The 19332-nt window shown below is 36.4% G+C and overlaps 1 protein-coding gene across 2 annotated transcripts in view; it reads left to right on the top strand.

Moving 5' to 3' along the window:
• LOC131427101 (zwei Ig domain protein zig-8-like) overlaps positions 1-17390 on the top strand; it is a 711113-nt gene extending 693723 nt beyond the window's left edge. For both annotated transcript variants that reach the window (XM_058590024.1, XM_058590025.1), the window contains one exon: positions 17209-17390. In XM_058590024.1, the coding sequence (XP_058446007.1) occupies positions 17209-17375 (167 nt within the window). In that variant the 3' untranslated portion in view covers positions 17376-17390. The remainder of the gene's footprint in view (positions 1-17208) is intronic.
• Positions 17391-19332: the final 1942 nt, after the last annotated feature.

The following is a 19332-nucleotide window of genomic DNA, read 5'->3' as shown; positions in this document are numbered from 1 at the left end:
CATACAGCGGGTTATATAGGACGGAAGAGGAAATCTTGTCCAACCTAATTTACGAAGTGCAAATAATAAAAATTGTTTTTGTACTGATTCTATTCGATCTTCCCATGTGATTAAGTAAGGTGATCAAACTAAGCTACAGTATTCTAGTACTGATCGAACATAGGCAATCGTTTTATGAATCCTAGCATGTTATTGGCTCTGTTTATGATTGTATTGTAATGGTCAACAAAAGTTATTTTAGAATCTAGTATTATTCCTAAATCTTTTGCATTTTTCAACTGTTTGACTTCCTAGAGTGAGAATCAAGTCTTGTGTGTTTCGTTTTTTTTTACTGAATGCTATTCTACTACATTATTTCACTTTTAGTTGAAGAAGACTTTTGTTACACCATCTATAAAAAGAAAGAAAATCTTCTTGGTAAACCTTAGCATCCTCACTTTTCTCTATTTCTAAAAATAGTTTTATATCGTCTACGTATATAAGAAAAAGGAAATGTCATTAACAAGCAAGATAAATAAAAAGAACCTAAATAAGATCCCTGGGGGACCACGGAACTGACGTGAATGACGACTTTTTACCCATGAATTTTTCAATTTGTTGACGATTTGTTGGATAAGAACCCAACCATTTAAAAAGACACTGGTGAGACTCCCAATTTTTGTCGTGAATACGACTTACTTTACTATGGGGCACCTTTCCAAAATGTACCCTCTGAGAGAGTGATAAGTTTTTGATCGTGAATATCTCTTGTTGTATCTAACGAATCAACATAATTTTTGCTACATGCCATCGAAAATATGATCACAATTTTATGATAACATTTTCAGTTGTGTGACATAATCTCAAATAGTTCAAAATTAAACTTTTGTATTTTGTTTATTTTGGGGAGCAGGGAAAAGCCCGATGGAGATGAAATATAGCAATCTCTCTCTCCAGCAGGCATAAAATCTCCTCATCTTTTGTATCAACAGATTACAATGATCCAACAGATACATTTACGTTTAAAACTAACAATTAAAACTAACAGTTAAAGCTAAACCACTAACTATATAACTATTTGATGACACAATATTACAGAATTACAGAGCAGCTTCCTTGAAAGGCGGGATAGAAGAGAAAAGTGGATATAAAGATGGAAGAAGAAGGTTAGTTGAGGGAGCAATGAGTGAGCGTGGACGAACGATGGGGTTAGAACCGGCATGTAGATCTAATTAGTGAACAAAAAGATGGTGGAAGACGGAGAAAATGAGAGGGAGGACGAACAGGTTAGTTTCGGCGAATCTGATTAGTTTCCAATGAAGATGGTGAACATTTATTTACTGGATAGTTAAGAAATCGTTGAATAAGCGTTTTATCGCATTACGCGAGAGATGAAAATCAAAGACCTGCGAGCAACTGTTAAACAAACGACACATACTGAGAAACGGTTCATTATATCCGTAGTTAGTTCTAGCATATCCGTAGTTAGTTCTAGCATAAATCCGTGTTGATTTTCAAATATATAGTAATTGAACTTATGAGTTATGAAGTCGAGAACAATGATTTCAAATAACTTGGAAAGAGCACATAGGGAGGCTATTCCACGGTAATTTGTAATATCTGATTTGTTGCCTTTCTTAAAAACCGGGAAAATGTAAGATTTTTTCCAGAGGTCAGGAAATGTTCCCAACTGGAGTGACATGTTGAACAGCATTGTCAGTGGTAAGACGAGGCTATCCAAGCACTTTTTTAGTACTATTGAAGGTTTACCATCAGGTCCTGCGTTTGTAGAGCTGTTTAATTTAAAGCATGCTTTACTTATCATAGTCGGTATAATAGTAAGGTGTGGTCCAACAGGGAAACGAAGAGGAACGTTGTTCATAGCTTTAGATACTTCGGAGCTGCTGGGGATTTCATAGGAGACAACGCTACTGAAATGTTTGGTATAAACGAGTATCAAAGAGGATAATTCAAAAGACGCGTTTGCCTTTCTCGTATTTTGAAAGCTCATAGCTCAGTGATCTGTGAAAGGATTTATATAATCTAACTACCAATGGAATCGAAATTTTTCAACTTAAACGTGTATAGCAACAGCTGTGAAGTATTTCTATAGTACAGTATTGGAAAACCTGTCTCATTTGACCCATGTCAACACCAGCCAATCAGAACGCGTTCTGAGGAAGAGAACAAAATAACACATGGATCAATAAGTCCCGAGACTAACAATGGAATCAACACTTTTTTTTGCAAATTTTTTTTATTCATCAGTATAATCACCTTTTAGGGTGATACAATGGTTCCAACGTTTTTTTTTCGAAAAACTGCTTTCTGAATCATCGACTCGTTGCTGTTTTTGTTCCATCGAAAGCAATCGCGGCACCCACTTGGAAAAAACCTTTTTCATGCTCAATTTTTCATGAAGGATAGTAAATACACTTCCATATGATATCTGTGTCATCTCAGCAATCTCACGGAGCTTCACTTTACGATCTTTCATTATAATTTTTGTCACTTCTCACATTATTTGTGTCGGTACGACCACGTTTAAACTGGGCGAACCACCGACAAATCGTTGCTTTTGATGGACAAGAGTCCGGATAACATTTTTCAATCCATTGTTTCACTTGCACGGTGTTTTTACTCATTAAAAAACAATGTTTTAGCAAAACATGAAACTCGGTTTTCTCCATTTTTTAAACAAACTACAAAACGACTTTACTCCAACCTCGATAACTCAGCTGTTTCTTGTCGGATCGACTTAAAATTTTGATCCGTTTCAAGCAAAGGTTAGTACTCTAGAAAGATGTGGTTACTGGTTCACTACGAGCGCCATCTCTGCTTTAGTCTCGGGACTTATTTATCCATGTGTTAGCAGCTGCTGTACAACAAATCGTTCGAGAAAAATGTTCCACAATTTGGTCCTTTTGAAAGGTAGGAATGAATTCCGTACAGCATCCTCTCTTTCAATGAAATGCAAATCCAAAATGAAATAATCGACATTAAAATTCTGTATGCGGCTATTTTTATAGCCGTTAGGACCGCCCATGAGTGAAAAAACTACAAACGAAATCACGTATAAAAGAACCTCTTAACAAAAAGGAGGGTGGGTAATGTCAGAGACATAACTGGATGTCGTGAATAGGAAAACAACTGACATGTTCCTTAACACTTCCGAATATCAATTAGTTGACCAATTGTATGAATTATGCAAGCATTTCCTTTTTTCACATTTTTCGCAAAAACGCTTGATCTCGATTACTGTAAATTTCACACATTTCACAGGATATTCACCTTCGATTTGCGAGCAAGAAATCCTAATAGTTCTTCAGAAAACTTTTAGAGCCATTAGAACGGCTGATTTTATGTGATGCTCCCCACCGTTGTCCTCTTTTCGTTGTTTTTTCACCAATGCAAACAAATGGCAACTGTGACGTAATCGCACTTGTCGGAAGCGAAACTAGCTTTGCAAACGACACACAATACATCTGCTCGCAGTGGCGATAGAATCCAAACTAATCCAATTTCTGTTAAGAGGTTCCTTTTTACGTGATTTCGTTTGTAGCTTTTTCACTAATGGGCGATCCTAACGGTTATAAAAAGCGCCATATAGAATTTTAATGTCAATTATTTCATTTTGGATTTGCATTTCATTGAAAGAAACTATCAGGATGCTGTACGGGATTCATTCCTGCCTTTCAGAAGGACCAAATTGTGGAACTCACTACGATATTAAGCACTGTTCGGAACATTTTTCTCGAACGATTTGTTGTTCAGCAGCAGATATTTTGTTCTCTTCCTCAGAACGCATTCTGATTGGCTGGTGTTGGCATGGGTCAAATTTGACAGGTTTTTCAATTGTGTACTATTGAAATACTTCAATGCTGTTGATATACACGTTTAAGTTGAAAAATTTCGATTCCATTGATAGTTAGATTACATAAATCCTTTCACAGATCACTGAGCTATGAGCTTTCAAAATACGAGAAAGACCAACGCGTCTTATGAATTATCCTCTTTGATACTCGATTATACCAAACATTTCAAAAAAATTTAATTTTGAATTGTTTAAGATTATGTTACACAACAGAAAATTTTATCATAAAATTGTGATCATATTTAAGATGGCATGTAGCAAAAATTATGTTGATTCGTTAGATACAACAAGAGATATTCACGATCAAAAACTTTTCACTCTCTCAGAGGGTAAATTTTTAAAAGGCGCCCCATAGTATTCACGACAAAGATTGGATCAGTTTGGATTCTATCGCCACTGCGAGCAGATGTATTGTGTGTCGTTTGCAAAGCTAGTTTCGCTTCCGACAAGTGCGATTACGTCACAGCTGCCAGTTGTTTGCATTGGTGAAAAAACAACAAAAAGAGGACAAGGAGCATCAAACAAAATCAGCCGTTCTAATGACTCTAAAAGTTTTCAAAAGAACTATTAGGATTTCTTCTTCGCAAATCGAAGGTAAAAATCCTCAATTTAATGCAAATCTAGAACAGTTTGATTAGATTTGTGCACTTTTCGCTGTGTGAAATTCACAGTAATCGAGATCAAGTGAAGCCTTCTTTGTTTTTGCGAAAAAGGAAAAAAGGGGAATGCTTGCATAATTCGTACAATTGATCAACTAATTGATATTCGGTAGTGTTAAGTTCGGTAGTGTCAGTTGTTTTCGTATTCACGACATTCAGTTATGTCTCTGACATTACCCACCCGCCTTTTGTTACTTGAACATAGGTATGCCAACACGATCGAATACTTTGCTGAAATCTGTATAAAGGGCTTCAATGTGATTTCGCTGATCCATAGTGGTCAATGTATAGTGGACGAATTCAAGTAAATTAGTAGTAGTGAAACGTCCTTTGAAAAATTCATGTTGCATGTAAGTAATTATATTTTTTATTTGTCTGTTAACTTTGACCATTAACTATCTTCGCTTCGGAATTCAAGAAAGAATGGCAATCTCCCGATAGTTGCATATGTCTGCTTTTTTCCCATTTTTGAAAATTGGTATAAGGAAAGAGTTTTTCTACGTATCTGGAAAAACTCCAGACTGAAGGGAATTATTATAAAGCCAGCACAAAAGGATTGCAAGATCTAATGCTAATTTTTTCATAAATATGGGTGAAATCACATCAGGTCCGGCACGTTTAGAGATATTCAATTTGTTTAGGGCATCCATTATGTCTAGCACTTCAATCTGATTTACATTAATATCTTTAGTAAACTCTGGGAAGAAATTAAAATAGTCATTTAGGTTTTGGTACCTCATGGGTACCGGTTTGTGCTTAAGTGCACATGACTGTTTTGATTGTTTTACGTTTCGCATTCAGCTCATCAGTGCATTAGCAGATTATGTTGACTGCTAATGCCACCTCGCGGATCAACATAAATTAAAATATTCACGATCATCGTCAGAAAACTTCGTGTAGATTTTTTGAAAAAATATAGCGAAAAGATTACAAAATTTCTGTGATGTTTTTCTGTAGATACATTCTTGACGGAAAATTTTCTGATTTCAATTTGGTTCTAATATAACTAATGATTTTTATATTAGCATAAGAATTCTATGCAAAAGTGATGCTACGGCAAAGAAAAACTTATGTAAATTGCCTTAAAAAGTAAACATATTTATGGAAAAAAAACTAATGATTTATTTTTTGGCAAGACTTTATTTCTTTTTAGTTTTTGAGTTATAGTCTTTGCATGCAGTAGCAATTGCTAAACTTCGTTGGTCACAGATGTGTATGTAATTCGAGAAATTGTCACTGTTATTTTCTATTTATACTTTTTGAGCTTTTTGTTTTCGATTTCCAAAGTTATTAGAAACTTATTATACCAAACAGGATACTTTGAATTATTTTGTTTAATTTTCTTCAGTGGGACATCTTAAATAATTATATCATACAAAAAATGTGTAGTGAATATCGACAGAAATTTCGACATTTCCTTTGTTTCTAAGCAGTTCTTGCCAATCTAATTCTATGCTACGACTAATACTATCATAATTAGTTAAGTGATATACGAAAATCTTCTCATACTCGTAGTCGTCGGGTCTATTAATCTGATGTATAAATGTAGAGAATTCGATTGCTGTATGAAAAGCTTCATTTTTCCACAATGGAGTTGATGAGTTTATGACGCAGAAATCATCATGAATATTAGTCAATAAAAAATCTAAATAACAGTTTTGCTAATTTTTTACATGATTTATTTGATTAAGACCTAAACCGGATATTTTGTCAAACAAGTGATGAAGTGTTTCATTCTCCCCAACGAGAGGAAGTAAAATGCTATTTTCAGCGTCTGGAATAAAATTATCTATTATCTAAATCGGCTAACATGATATTTTTCAGATCATAAGTAGTTCGAAAAAAGTCTAGCTAAATCCATATGTGATGCGGTTTATGGTACGAATGGCAGGGACGAAACAGTATTTTATTTATTTTGGAATTAAAGAGAATTTACTTTCATTTAAAGCGACGCACAGTGGTTCGAAACAATAAAAACGTGGACATAAATCAGTAGCTGCCAAACCGTTCTTTTAATGTATATAGTTGCTTTTAAGAAATTGTTTACAAATATATAAAGTGTAATTTGATTCTATCCCTAATTGTTCATGGCCTACTTTGAAAAAAAAATATAACCAAAACTTTTTTTTTCTGAAGAGATAGAAATTATTTTTCTTCTACAAAGTTTTAGAACTATTGAAAATAATTTACTTTGTCAAATATACCAAAAGTCTAGTTCGCACCGTTTCGGATATACAAAGCGTTTTTATGGCAACCCCCTTGAAATCAGTTTTTTATTAATAACTTGTTTCGAGTTATTTTGTTTGAAATAATTGTAGAAAATAAAAAATCCCATACTTTTGTTGAAAGTAGTGCATAGGTTTGATCTTTCCCGGCAAAGTAATACAACATTTTACCTTTTTTTTACCTAAAATGAAACCTTGCACCGAAGCGAAATATGCAACTTTATGCAGCTGATTTTTACAAAATTGATAGGAAAAGTTATGCTCAATACTATAAAAAAAATCTAAGTGGAACTCGATGGAACTTTTTTTTATGCCATTCCAAAGTTAGTTTTAGTTATTGAATTATGACAACCCCCTTTAAACTAGTTCTCTAATCATAAATTGTTTAGAGTTATTTTTTTATGCATACTTTGTTTGGAATAATTGCAGAAAATAAAAAATCCCATAATTTTGTAGACGGTAATGCATAGGTTCATTTTTTTCTGGAATACATATACATCATTTTACCTTTTTTTTTACCTATAGGAAACCTTGTGCTGAAGCGAAATATGCAACTTAATGCAGCAAACTTTTACAATACTCATAGGAAAATATAATCCAATTTATTTTCCAATGAGAATATCTTGAGTACTATTCGTGTGACTCATTTTTACTATGACCATAGTGAAACCATGAATGGTTGAGAAACGGAGGGCGTCACGCGTCTGCTATTTCTGTAACTCACTTTTGCAGCGAGCGTCGCACGATCAACATCTCGTCTTAAAAATCGTGTTGATTCGCGATAACTCAATTTATTTACACGCTTAAACATGGCATCTCTTCGTAACGGTTTGTACTTTTACAATATATTATCATATTTTGTTTAGAAAACATTTTTCCATTTTTTAAATATGTGTTGAACTTTTGATAATTTTTCGGATTTTCAATAATTATAACTAATTTTGGAAAGGCCTCAAAAATAGCATCGAGTTCCATTTAGATTTTTTCTAATATTGGTAATTATGAAAAAGTGAACAAAATAAAAATCGCAACAATTTGCTTAAGTTGCGCGTGCAAGTATGAGCTTGTTTATGCGTGTTCACGCGCAAACAGACTGGTAGTTGCTGGTTTCACTCCTCCTCGGAAATCGTATAGAAATATCTTTCATATATTTACATACATGCATAGCATCTATAGTAATAATCTATATACATTACTATCATGTTATACACTATATTAATTTGAAAGCTGGAAAAGAAATTGTCACTGGAAGCAATTGATATAGTATTGGGATAAGTTACTCATTCAAATGCTATCTAAAATTTGGTAGTAAATACTTAAACCCAAAAAAACTGTTTTTTTAATAAAGCGAATATATCTCAAAAAATAATTTTTTTACATTATTTATATTTTCAGCAAAAATACTTCAAATATTTTTTTCTTCAAAACGATATAAGAAAATAAAAAATTTTGGCGGAAAAAAATATTTTTCTTCGAAATTGGTACTACCCCTTTAAAAAAAAATCAGGTGCCACTTTCAAACGAAGCGTTATATAATCTTGTAAAACTTCTTCGAAGACACGATAGCTCTTGAAAATCAGTGAAAGTCAGTACAGTCTTTTTGCCTTTCTCATATAGAAAGGCTATACTATCACTGCAAAAACCGACTTTTGAAAAGAGGCCCGGAGGGCCGAATGTCATATACCATTCGACTCAGCTCGACGAAGCAAATGTCTGTGTGTGTATGTGTGTGTGACAAATATTCTCAGTCACTCTTCTCGGAGATGGCTCAACCGATTTTCACAAACTTAAATTCAAATGAAAGGACTCATAGCCCCATACAAAGTTCCTGAATTTCCTTTGGATCCGACTTCCGGTTCCGGAGCTACAGGGTGATATGTACAAAAATTGTGAAAAAAATGTCACTCACTTTTCTCCGAGATGGCTTGACCGATTTTCACAAACTTAGATTCAAATGAAAGGTCTCATGGTCCCATACAAAGTTCCTGAACTTCATTAGCATCCGACTTTCGGTTCCGGAATTACAGGCTGATATGCACCAAAAAGGGGAAAATAATGCATTAAAAATGTGAAAAAAAAATGTCACTCACTTTTCTCAGAGATGGCTTGACCTATTTTACAAGGTTAGATTCAAATGAAAGGTCTCATAGCCCCATACAAAGTTCCTGAATTCATTTGGATCCGACTCCCGGTTCCGGAGCTACAGGGTGATATGTACCAAAATGTGAAAATAATGTCACTCACTTTTCTCGGAGATGGCAGAACCGATTTTCACAAACTTAGATTCAAATGAAAGGCCCTACGGTCCCATACAAAGCTCTAGAATTCTATTTTTATCCGACTTCCGGTTTCGTAATTACAGGGTGATATGCATAAAAATGTGAAAATAATGCAATAAAAATGTGAAAATAATGTCACTAACTTTTCTCGTAGATGGCTAAACCGATTTTCTCAAACTTAGACTCTAATGAAAAGATTCATGGTCACGATTCCATACAAAGTTCCTGAATTCATTTGGATCCGACTTCCGGTACCGGAATTACAGGGTGATATACATAAAAAATGTGAAAATAATGTCAACCTTTTTACTCGGAGATGGCTGAACCGATTTTCACAAACTTAGATTTAAATGAAAGGTATCATGGTCCCATACATAGTTCCTAAATTTCATTTGAATCCGACTTCCGGTTCCGGAAGTACAGGGTGATATGCTCCAAATATGTGAAAATAATGACATTCACTTTTCTCGGAGAGTGCTAAACCTTCACAATCTTAGATTTAAATGAAAGGTCTCATAGTCGCATACAAAATTCCTGAATATGATTTGGATCCTACTTTCGCTTCCGGAATTGCAGGGTGATATGCATCAAAAATGGGAAAATAATGCATTAAAAATGTGAAAATAACGTAACTCACTTTTCTCCGAGATGACTAAATCGATTTTCTCAAACTCATATTTATATACGAATTTCCTGAATATCATTTAAATCCAAATTCTGATTCCGGAAATACAGAGTGATATGCATAAAAATGTGAAAGTAATACATAAAAAATGTGATAATAATGTCACTCTGGGATGGTTGAACCGATTTTAACAAACGTATACCGTTTTCGTTTATTGATCAGAGCAGCCCGAGAGCTGACCCAGAGTCGCCAAAACAACTTTTGATAAGATTGTTTTAGCAACCTGGTGTCGCTCTAGATCGGACTCCAATCGCGTAGTTTCGCTCTGAAAATTTTCTCGGGTCGCACCACGCGTCCATGCGAGTTTGTTTATTTTTTCTATTTGATATGAGTTGTTGTCTAGGGCGCGTAACACGTGTTCGTTTTACTCGGATTCAGAGTTGCCCGCGTGTAGGTTCTAAAACGAAAACGGTATTAGATTCAAATGGAAGGTTTTATGGCACCATAGAAAGTTCCGAAATATCATGCGGATCCGACTTCCGGTTCAGTAATTACAGGGTGATATATACCAGAAATGTGAAAATAATGTCACTCGTTTTTCTCGGAGATGGGTTAACCGATTTTCACAATTTTAGATTCATATGAAAGGTCTTATAATCTCATATTATGTTCCGATATTTCATTTGTGTCCAACTTTCGGTTCCGGAATTACAGAGTGATATGCATAAAAAATGTGAAAATAAAACACCAAAAATGTGAAAATAATGTCACTCGCATTACTCCGAGATGGTTGAACCGATTTTACAAGGTTAGATTCAAATGAAAGGTCTCGTGGTCCCATACTTCTGGTTCCGGATTTACAGGATGTGCCAAAACTGTGAACATAATTTCATTCAATTTTCTTGGAGAAAGCTTACCCGATTTTCACAAACTGAGGTTGAAAGGCCCTAAGGTCCTATACAAAATTCATGAATTTTTTAGCCATTTCATAAAGAAAAGCTATATGCAGTTACCTTGAAAATCGACCTATGATCCTAGGCCTGTAGGGACAAATGGCATATACCAATCGAATCAATATGTTGTATGTGTGGGTTACATATATTGTCATTTTTGTTGCTTTAAGATTGCCAACCTAATTTTCACAAACTCAGATTCAAATAAAATATGTTATGGCCCCATACAAAGTTCAAAGTTCCTGAATTCGTATGGATTCATATGATTTGCTTATTATGCTGATCAAGACGAATAGTTGACATGGTCTTATCAATCAAACAATTTCTCTTTGTCTTATGAATTTATTCCCGATCAAGCTTTCAATTCCTGAATTATAGCGGATATGTGTAGAAATGATATTATAAAGAGCGTGTTCCTATACAAGACGATGAAAAAATAAACGAAATCTCTCGAATGAACCATGTAATTCTTCTTTTGTTCAGGCATTGAATTTTGATAGCCGAAATATTTTATTTTGGGAATATGAAAAATATGAGGCATCATTACACCGCTAGGTGGATTAAAACAGGTTTTTCAATTTTGGACCACTGTGCGACGTTTGAATAAATTAAACGGTGCAAAGCAACATAAAAACCCGAGTTCTTTTACTTTATGTCTAAAATAACGGCTGCTTCTAGGAGAGATATCATTATGAGCAAATTTATTTCTTTTGATCTGTAAAATTATATTCTAGTGTCTAAATGTTGGTAAACTGTTTTAGCTGTAACTTCGCCATTTTTCAATTTGCACTAACCAAAATTGTTCCAAAATATCGGTTTTGATTTGAAGTTTTAAACAAAAATTATTCAGAAAAATACTAAAAATATATTTTCTGTATACGTATAGTTTTTGGATGATTTTCTTGTTCTTCAAAAAGTGTTCAGTGTTTCCTAAAACTTCTTTCTGAACATTATTTTTGTACAATTTACTCCGAGTTATCATGATTTTAAGAAAGTGAATGCGAAAATAAAAACGCCTTTTATAAAAATCAGTCATGAGTTCAATTGGTCTTTCATCCGTGCAAAAACAGATGGTTTGCCATTCTGGAAACGTGTGAAAAAAAGTCAATTCTTATTTTGCCCCTTCTTTGGCTGGTAATTTCTAGAATTGTTCAAATAGTACATGCATTTCAAAAATGTCCATTTAACATTTGATAATAAGTGAAACTGTTAAAAATCTGCAGCTTTCCGCAATTAACATCTGTGTTATTGAATAATTGCAGCGTTAGTTGCTGAAATAATGTTCAGCTTTCCAATTGATCCATAGTTGAGAGTTTTACAAACCAATTTCAGGAAAATTTCCATTTCCGTGTCATTTACAGAGCCCAACATCCAAAAATAAGCAACGCCCCATCGTTCCAAAAGCAATATACTGACATTCCGCAAAAAAAGAAACAGACTGAGCTAGAAGCAAATTCGAAACCGTGTCGTGCGTCGTGTGTCGAGATCAGGATGGTTTGATATTGATTTTTGTCGGTGCGTTTGTGACGCGCCAATCTCGTACGGATTGCTACATGAAAGGTCGTTTGCATGTTTTAGTTCGATACGAATTTTCACCCAGTTGAAATGACACAACACATCACGATGGCCAGTCGGTAGGGTCTCCTGGTTACAATGGCACCCAACTCACCCACCCACCCACATCGTGTGTAAACATTTTCTGGGCCAGTGATTGCAAACTGTTGGAAAATTTATGCGTTGTTTCTATGTATATGGCCACTGATTCACCCACAAGAAACAACCGTTGAGCAATCGTACTTTACTGCTAGGTCGGGCACACCGCTACGTGCCAGGTTGTACAGATTCTCGGTCCACTCTGACCTCGGGTGCGACAATCAGCCCGGTACAAACATTCTCCGCTCAAGGCACCCCAGGTCGGGGCATCGGTTTCGGACGAATCTGAAAGTCTTAAAAACGTTGGAGTCACATTCAGAATCGCTCGACTGTGCGCTCGACTAGCGCTTTAACGTCAGTTTGGGGTGAGGGAATGCAAACTTTCCATTTATGGTCGCTCATGTCGGGGTGCCTGGGTAAAATGTAGGGACAAGAACCAGATTTCCCGTTCGGCTCGAGTAACTTTTCCAATTGAAGGCTCTGCTGCTTGCTTTGAGGAATGCGAGTCTAAGCCAGAGAGAACACAAGGCCCAACTGAAAGTCAGCCTATCAATGTCGGTAATGGCGCAAGTTTCGAAACGAGATCATGGTCATAAATATTTATTGAACTGTAAATAACTACTGTCAGGTAGCAATTGACTTGTGAAACTGTGTAACACCAATTTTTCTTCTTTACACACATTAAATTTCCATTCAGAAAGAATAAATCATGCTAGCATAGATCCGAAACTTGAAAGCAAATTGAACCGAAGTTCGTTATTGGCTCTTTGTACACTTGGGAACAATTAACTCCTTGGTAAAATGTAACATGATACCGTAGACCGCACTACAAAGCAAGTAGCATAGAGGCAATCCTCGATATTCTAAAATTTTCCAAGATTCCAATAAATATCGACCGAGTGCGGACCGGTGAGCCGTTCTATTTTAAAAACTGGGACTGGGCTAGTGTGTGCAGTTGCGGGGGCGAGCACTAAAGTCTGCTCCTGCCCGGCAAACCACAGGCACTGTACTAAACTAACCAATCGGTAACCACGTTCTGCGGTACCAGCTGGCCAACCGTTATCAACGGCCGATGGGAACACTAAACGTGCGGCAACAGCCCTTGTGTGTGACTCACACTTCATCGGGCGAAAATTTTAAAATGCACCCACATGAACACATGAACGGAACGGTAATCGATTTATGGCCGCTTAATGTGCTCTCGCCACCGTTATCGGGGCTTCGCTTTCCCTTCTTGCTCCTGGCAGCACATTCAAATACGACCAAAATTTCGGTACTATTATCGATAGATTTAATTTAAGCGAGTGCCCATTTTAATGCAATGCTTTTAGAATTTATTGGAGGGTGATGAATGGGAGAACTTGTTTCTGCGCAACCGATACAGGTTTGGATGCATAAATTAGAGAAGGTGGTTGTTTGCTATCGCTAGTCTATAATTCGCTTCACTTGACAATTATATTGTTTTATGCCATTTCAGTTCAAGTTTACAATTGCTAATTTGCTACCTAAGAAAGACTCCTGGCACGGTATTTGTGAAACTATCAGAAGCCATACTAGCGAACTCGTAAATAACAGAAAATTTTTTTAGACATAAAAAATGTTGTACTCTCACTATACGGGGCCGGCTAGACGCGTAACCTTTTTCTGTCATACTTTTGAACACTTACAAAATAGTCATTCACTGATGGATTTACACTAAAACCTCAATTTACGCGACTTTTTTTACGCGTTTTATTTGAAGTAACGCGATTTTTTATTTAATTTACGCGATGATCGCGTGAAAAAAGGTTTTTGCATAATGATGGAAATTTCAATTTATATACATATACAAAACAATCTAACATTCTTCAGGCAACTGAATATTGTGAAATGTACATAACAGATCGGCTGAAAAGTTCGTATCGTTTCTATGAGAGGGCGCCACTAGAATTAAATCCATACCATTTTCAGTTAGTACCAACCTTCAAAAGATACGTGTATAAATTTGACAGCTGTCTGATTATTAGTTTGTGAGATATTGCATTTTGAGTGAAGCTACTTTTGTTATTGTGAAAAAAATGGAAAAAAAGTAATTTCGTGTGTTGATGAAACACTACTTTTTGATGAAAAAAAGTGCCGCCGATACCAAAAAATGGCTTGATGAGTGTTATCCAGACTCTGCACCGGGCGAAGCAACAATTCGTAAGTGGTTTGCAAAATTTCGTACTGGTCATATGAGCACCGAAGACGATGAACGCAGTGGACGTCCAAAAGAGGCTGTTACCGATGAAAACGTGAAAAAAATCCACAAAATGATTTTCAATGACCGTAAAGTGAAGTTGATCGAGATAGCTGACACCCTAAAGATATCAAAGGAACGTGTTGGACATATTATTCCGAATATTTGGATATGAGAAAGCTTTGTGCAAAATGGGTGTCGCGTAAGCTCACAATCGATCAAAAACAACAACGAATTGATGATTCTGAGCAGTGTTTGGAGCTGTTATATCGAAATAAAACCGATTTTTTTCGTCGATATATAACAATGGACGAAACATGGCTCCATCACTTCACTCCGGAGTCCAATCGACAGTCAGCTGAGTGGACTGCACGCGATGAACCGAACCCAAAGCGTGGAAAGACTCAACAATCGGCCGGTAAGGTTATGGCGTCTGTATTTTGGGATTCGCATGGTATAATTTTCATCGACTACCTTGAAAAGGGAAAAACCATCAACAGTGACTATTATATAGCGTTATTAGAGCGTTTGAAGGACGAAATTTCAAAAAACGGCCTCATTTGAAGAAGAAAAAAGTTTTGTTTCATCAAGACAATGCACCGTGTCACAAGTCGATGAAAACCATGCTGAAATTGAACGAATTGGGCTTCGAATTGCTCCCTCATCCACCGTATTCTCCAGATTTGACCCCCAGTGAATTTAGAAGCAATGAAGAGGTATTCGCTGAAACTGAGGCCTATTTTGAGGCAAAGGACAAATCGTACTACAAAAATGGTATCGAAAAGTTGGAAGATCGCTATAATCGCTGTATCGCTTCTGATGGCAATTATGTTGAATAATAAAAACGAATTTTGGCAAAAAAATGTGTGTTTCTATTAAACGATACGAACTTTTCAGCCGAACTGTTAAATGAATTGTTCAGGCGATCGTGGTATGGTGGAAGCTCAAGCGGGTTCTGCCAGGGAAGATTTCTTAGAGCAAAACGAACAAATCGTTTCTGAACGCGCTCAATCCGTAAGTTCCATGTAAGTTGATAAGGACTCCAAATTACGCTAGCATTTTCCAGTATTGGACGAACCAAAGAGCAATATAACGCCTTCAAACAATACGGATCTTTGAAGTCCCGCCCGATCTTTGCAATAAAACCTAGTTGCCGTGTCGCTTTTGAAATTATAGATGAACGATGCAGATTGAAGGTAAGTTTGGCATCTAACAAAACACCAGGGTCATCAACATGGTCAACTCTCTGGAGCGTTTGTCCATCAATTGCATAGTCGAATCGAATTGGGTTCAGTATTCGTTATGACCTGGAATTTTGAAATGCTGACAATCAACCAGTTTCTACGACACCAGGCGACAAATGTATCTAGAAGTTTTTGAAGCCGGATGTAGTCGTCAATAGAGCGAACTTCAAGATATAATTTCAAATCATCGGCATATACTAATCTGCAGCCAACTCCGAGCACCGAAACAGCATCGTTGAAGAACAGCAAAAACAAAAGTGGACCCATATTGCTGCCTTGAGGAACTCCTGATAAATTTGAGAACGAAGATGATACACTAGAGCCGAGCTTAATTCGCAGGACTCTACCACATAAGTATGAGCGTAGCCAGTCAGTAAACTTTTGTGTGGCGCCCAGCTGCAACATCTTGCACAAGAGTATTCGGTGGTCAATTCGGTCGAAAACTGCTTTCAGATCAGTGTATACTGCATCCATTTGTACTTTATTCTCCAAACTCGAAAAAACAACTGGAAGTGAAATCTAAGAGATTCGTGCTGACTGAACGACCAGGCATAAATTCATGCCGATCAATAGAGATGTAATTTTTAGTACGAAAAAGTACCTCAGTGCTCACAATTATTTCGAACAGTTTAGAGGCAGCTGATAAATTAGTTATGCCTCAATAATTTCTAACATTTGTACGATCACCGCTCTTGTATACAGGAAACATGAAAGACTGCTTCCAAGTCATCGGAAAGATACCTTGCTCAAATGATTTGTTAAATATAGTGCACAAAGGATCGGCTAAAGCAGAAGCCCAATGTACACCTGTACACCGCTGCAGGTATGCCATCTGGTCCGGCCGAGAACGATCGTTTCAACTTCTTCGCTGCGGCAACAATCATATCTGGAGTAACCAAAAATGTGTTAATGTGCACTAAATTCTCAGGAACATCCACTGCGGCGGTCTCCGCATCGATACCGGAGATCAACTGTAAAAATGAATCATTTTTGACACTCGAATACGTCGGTCTCAAAAGACGTAAATTTACTCGATTTGTTCTAGGTGTGTATAACTACGGAAACTATTATCAATGAGTATACAAATATTTTTATCCTGAAATTACGATAATTTCAATGCTACTTTACTGTACAATCTCTGAATGACTGAAAATCTTTCAATAAACCTTTTTTTTTGTCATCACTGTAATATGAGTAATATGTTCCCTAACGAGAGGATATTTAAATACGTGAAAGATTGCAAAAACTTTACTTACCCTCATTAAACCGAACAGACTTTGTCCGATTCCGTCCATCCAGCGATCGTAATCAATTTACGTGTAAGCTAGTAAACGAGAAAAAAATTTTTTTCGCAAATTTGTTTTTATTCCACCTGGACTCGTGGAATTTAAATTCCTTGCTTAGACCTTTTGACTTATATCCCATCGGCAGCAACCTGCCCCCGCCAGTTTTTGCTGTTTATATTCATACTTTGCTTTTTTTCTTCTTTATCCTTTCAGAGCCTTCAACGGAAATAATTGGAGCTCCGGATCTGTACATCGAAAGCGGTTCGACGATAAATTTAACGTGCGTAGTAAAGGACTCCCCTGAGCCACCGGCATACATATTCTGGAACCATAACAACGTTGTGAGTATCGCCGAAAAAAATCGAGAAAGAAAAACATAACTATACGGTACAAATACGGTCTTTTCCATTCATTTTCATTTATGAAATTTGATATGATATTTGAATAATATTCACATTTTCGGGTTTTGTGCCCCGAAAGAAGCAAAGGAAAAAACAAAAAAAAAATGTTCCGGCGAAAATTTAGGCTAACAACACTGAATGAAAAAATGATGATGAAACACAAGAAGTTGAATTATTTACGAATTCAAAAAGGTGGGAGGGCAATGTCGCATACGTTATCAGGTTAACGTAGTAAAATTAAGCTTTTCTGAAAATGCAGAACATTTCCCGGAAAAAGCACTAGGAGATCGTGCACAAATTGTGCATTAGTCCCAACGTTTAACAGAGTTAGTTAAATTGAAAGTGAAAGCATTGGAACAGCTCAAAGCGCGATTCGAAAGTATGGTGAGTAGTTTACCTTTCAGGACAAAGAAAAATCTGAACGTGTAGCTGGCACTGTAAACCAAAAACCTGGATCTGAAAATATTGCAAGACTTCATCCGCCAAAGGGGTGCTTTCGTGGTCAAAAGACTGGGCACCTCATGAAGTATATCGTAGATAGCACAAAAACGCGAAATGGACTGAAGATTTTCAAGAAACAGAAGAAAACCTGTTTTAATCCACCTAGTGGTGTAATGATGCCTTTCTCATGTACATATAATATTGTGGTGTTCTATTCAAAATTTTTCTCTTCGATTTTTGAAAGAAACCAAGAGATTGTTTATGCATAACATACATAATAAAACAGTGCTTTGATTGCGTAGGTCATTCTTAAGAAAACGAAGTGGGTTCACTATTATATGCACTTCCGGCACCGGAACCCGAGAACAAAGTCGGTTCGTACGGCCATCAACTAACATGACATACAAACTCTACTAGTACGCACTTTAAATTACGATTTAAATGTTTGTTGTATCCGAAAATATGCAGTAATTTTTGGTAGGACCATGAGACCTTTCAGTTGACCCTTAGATTTGGAATAACGGTTTAGAGTCCAGTTTATAACATTTTATACGGTTTTTGTTCGGCCAGTTTAATAACGGTGTACAATATTGAACACACTTTTCCCTATAATTCCGGAACCGAAAGTCGGATCCGGATGAAATTCAGGAATTCTGTAGGGGATCACGAGATCTTTCATTTGAATGTAAGTTTGTGGAAATCGGTCAAACCATCGCTGAGAAAAGTGAGTGAGATCCATTTTGGTATATATAACCACTAATTCCGGTACTTCCGGAACCGGATACCGGGAACCAAGATAGCCGGAATCGGTTTGTTTAGTTGCCTACTGATAATGACTATCGATTTGTGTAGTTTTGGGACCAGTTAAGATTTTTTTTACGTTTTTTGTTTCGCCGGTTTAAGTGACGGTGTACAATATTGAACACACTTTACCCTATAACTCCGGAACCGGAAGTCGGATCCGGATGAAATTCAGGAATTCCGTATGGGACCACGAGACCTATGTTTGAATCTATGTTTGTCAAAATCGGTTCAGGCATCTCCTAGAAAACCTAGTGAGATTATTTGACATACACACACACACACACACTGAGTTGAATGGTGTATGACACTTGGCCAATTTACACTAGTCGGTTTTTCAAGTAACCGTAAATTACACGATAAAGTACTGTGCGAAAAATCAGATGGATAATATTGATGATGAATCTAACGGTAAAAGAATATTGGTTTGGCAAGCAATTAGTGAGTGTGGACAATTGTGACAATAGATAAGATAACAAAAAGTTTACATTCGAGAATGTTTGCTGCGGTGTCAACTCCCCATAACCCAAAAACACCAAAATACAGTCGTACAGCTTTAGCCGGATTAGAAATTAGTGCACGAAGGACACAGTCGCCTGCTAGTTCAGAGTACATTCTTCACACGTGCAAAATTTCGTCACAATCTGACAAGTGGTTATCGAATGGCTTTCAAGCAGGAACATTCCAGCTGGTC

This window comes from Malaya genurostris, chromosome 2, assembly GCF_030247185.1.
Source record: "Malaya genurostris strain Urasoe2022 chromosome 2, Malgen_1.1, whole genome shotgun sequence".
In the NCBI taxonomy this organism is placed as follows: domain Eukaryota; kingdom Metazoa; phylum Arthropoda; class Insecta; order Diptera; family Culicidae; genus Malaya; species Malaya genurostris.
This window is presented reverse-complemented; position numbering and strand designations above follow the sequence as displayed.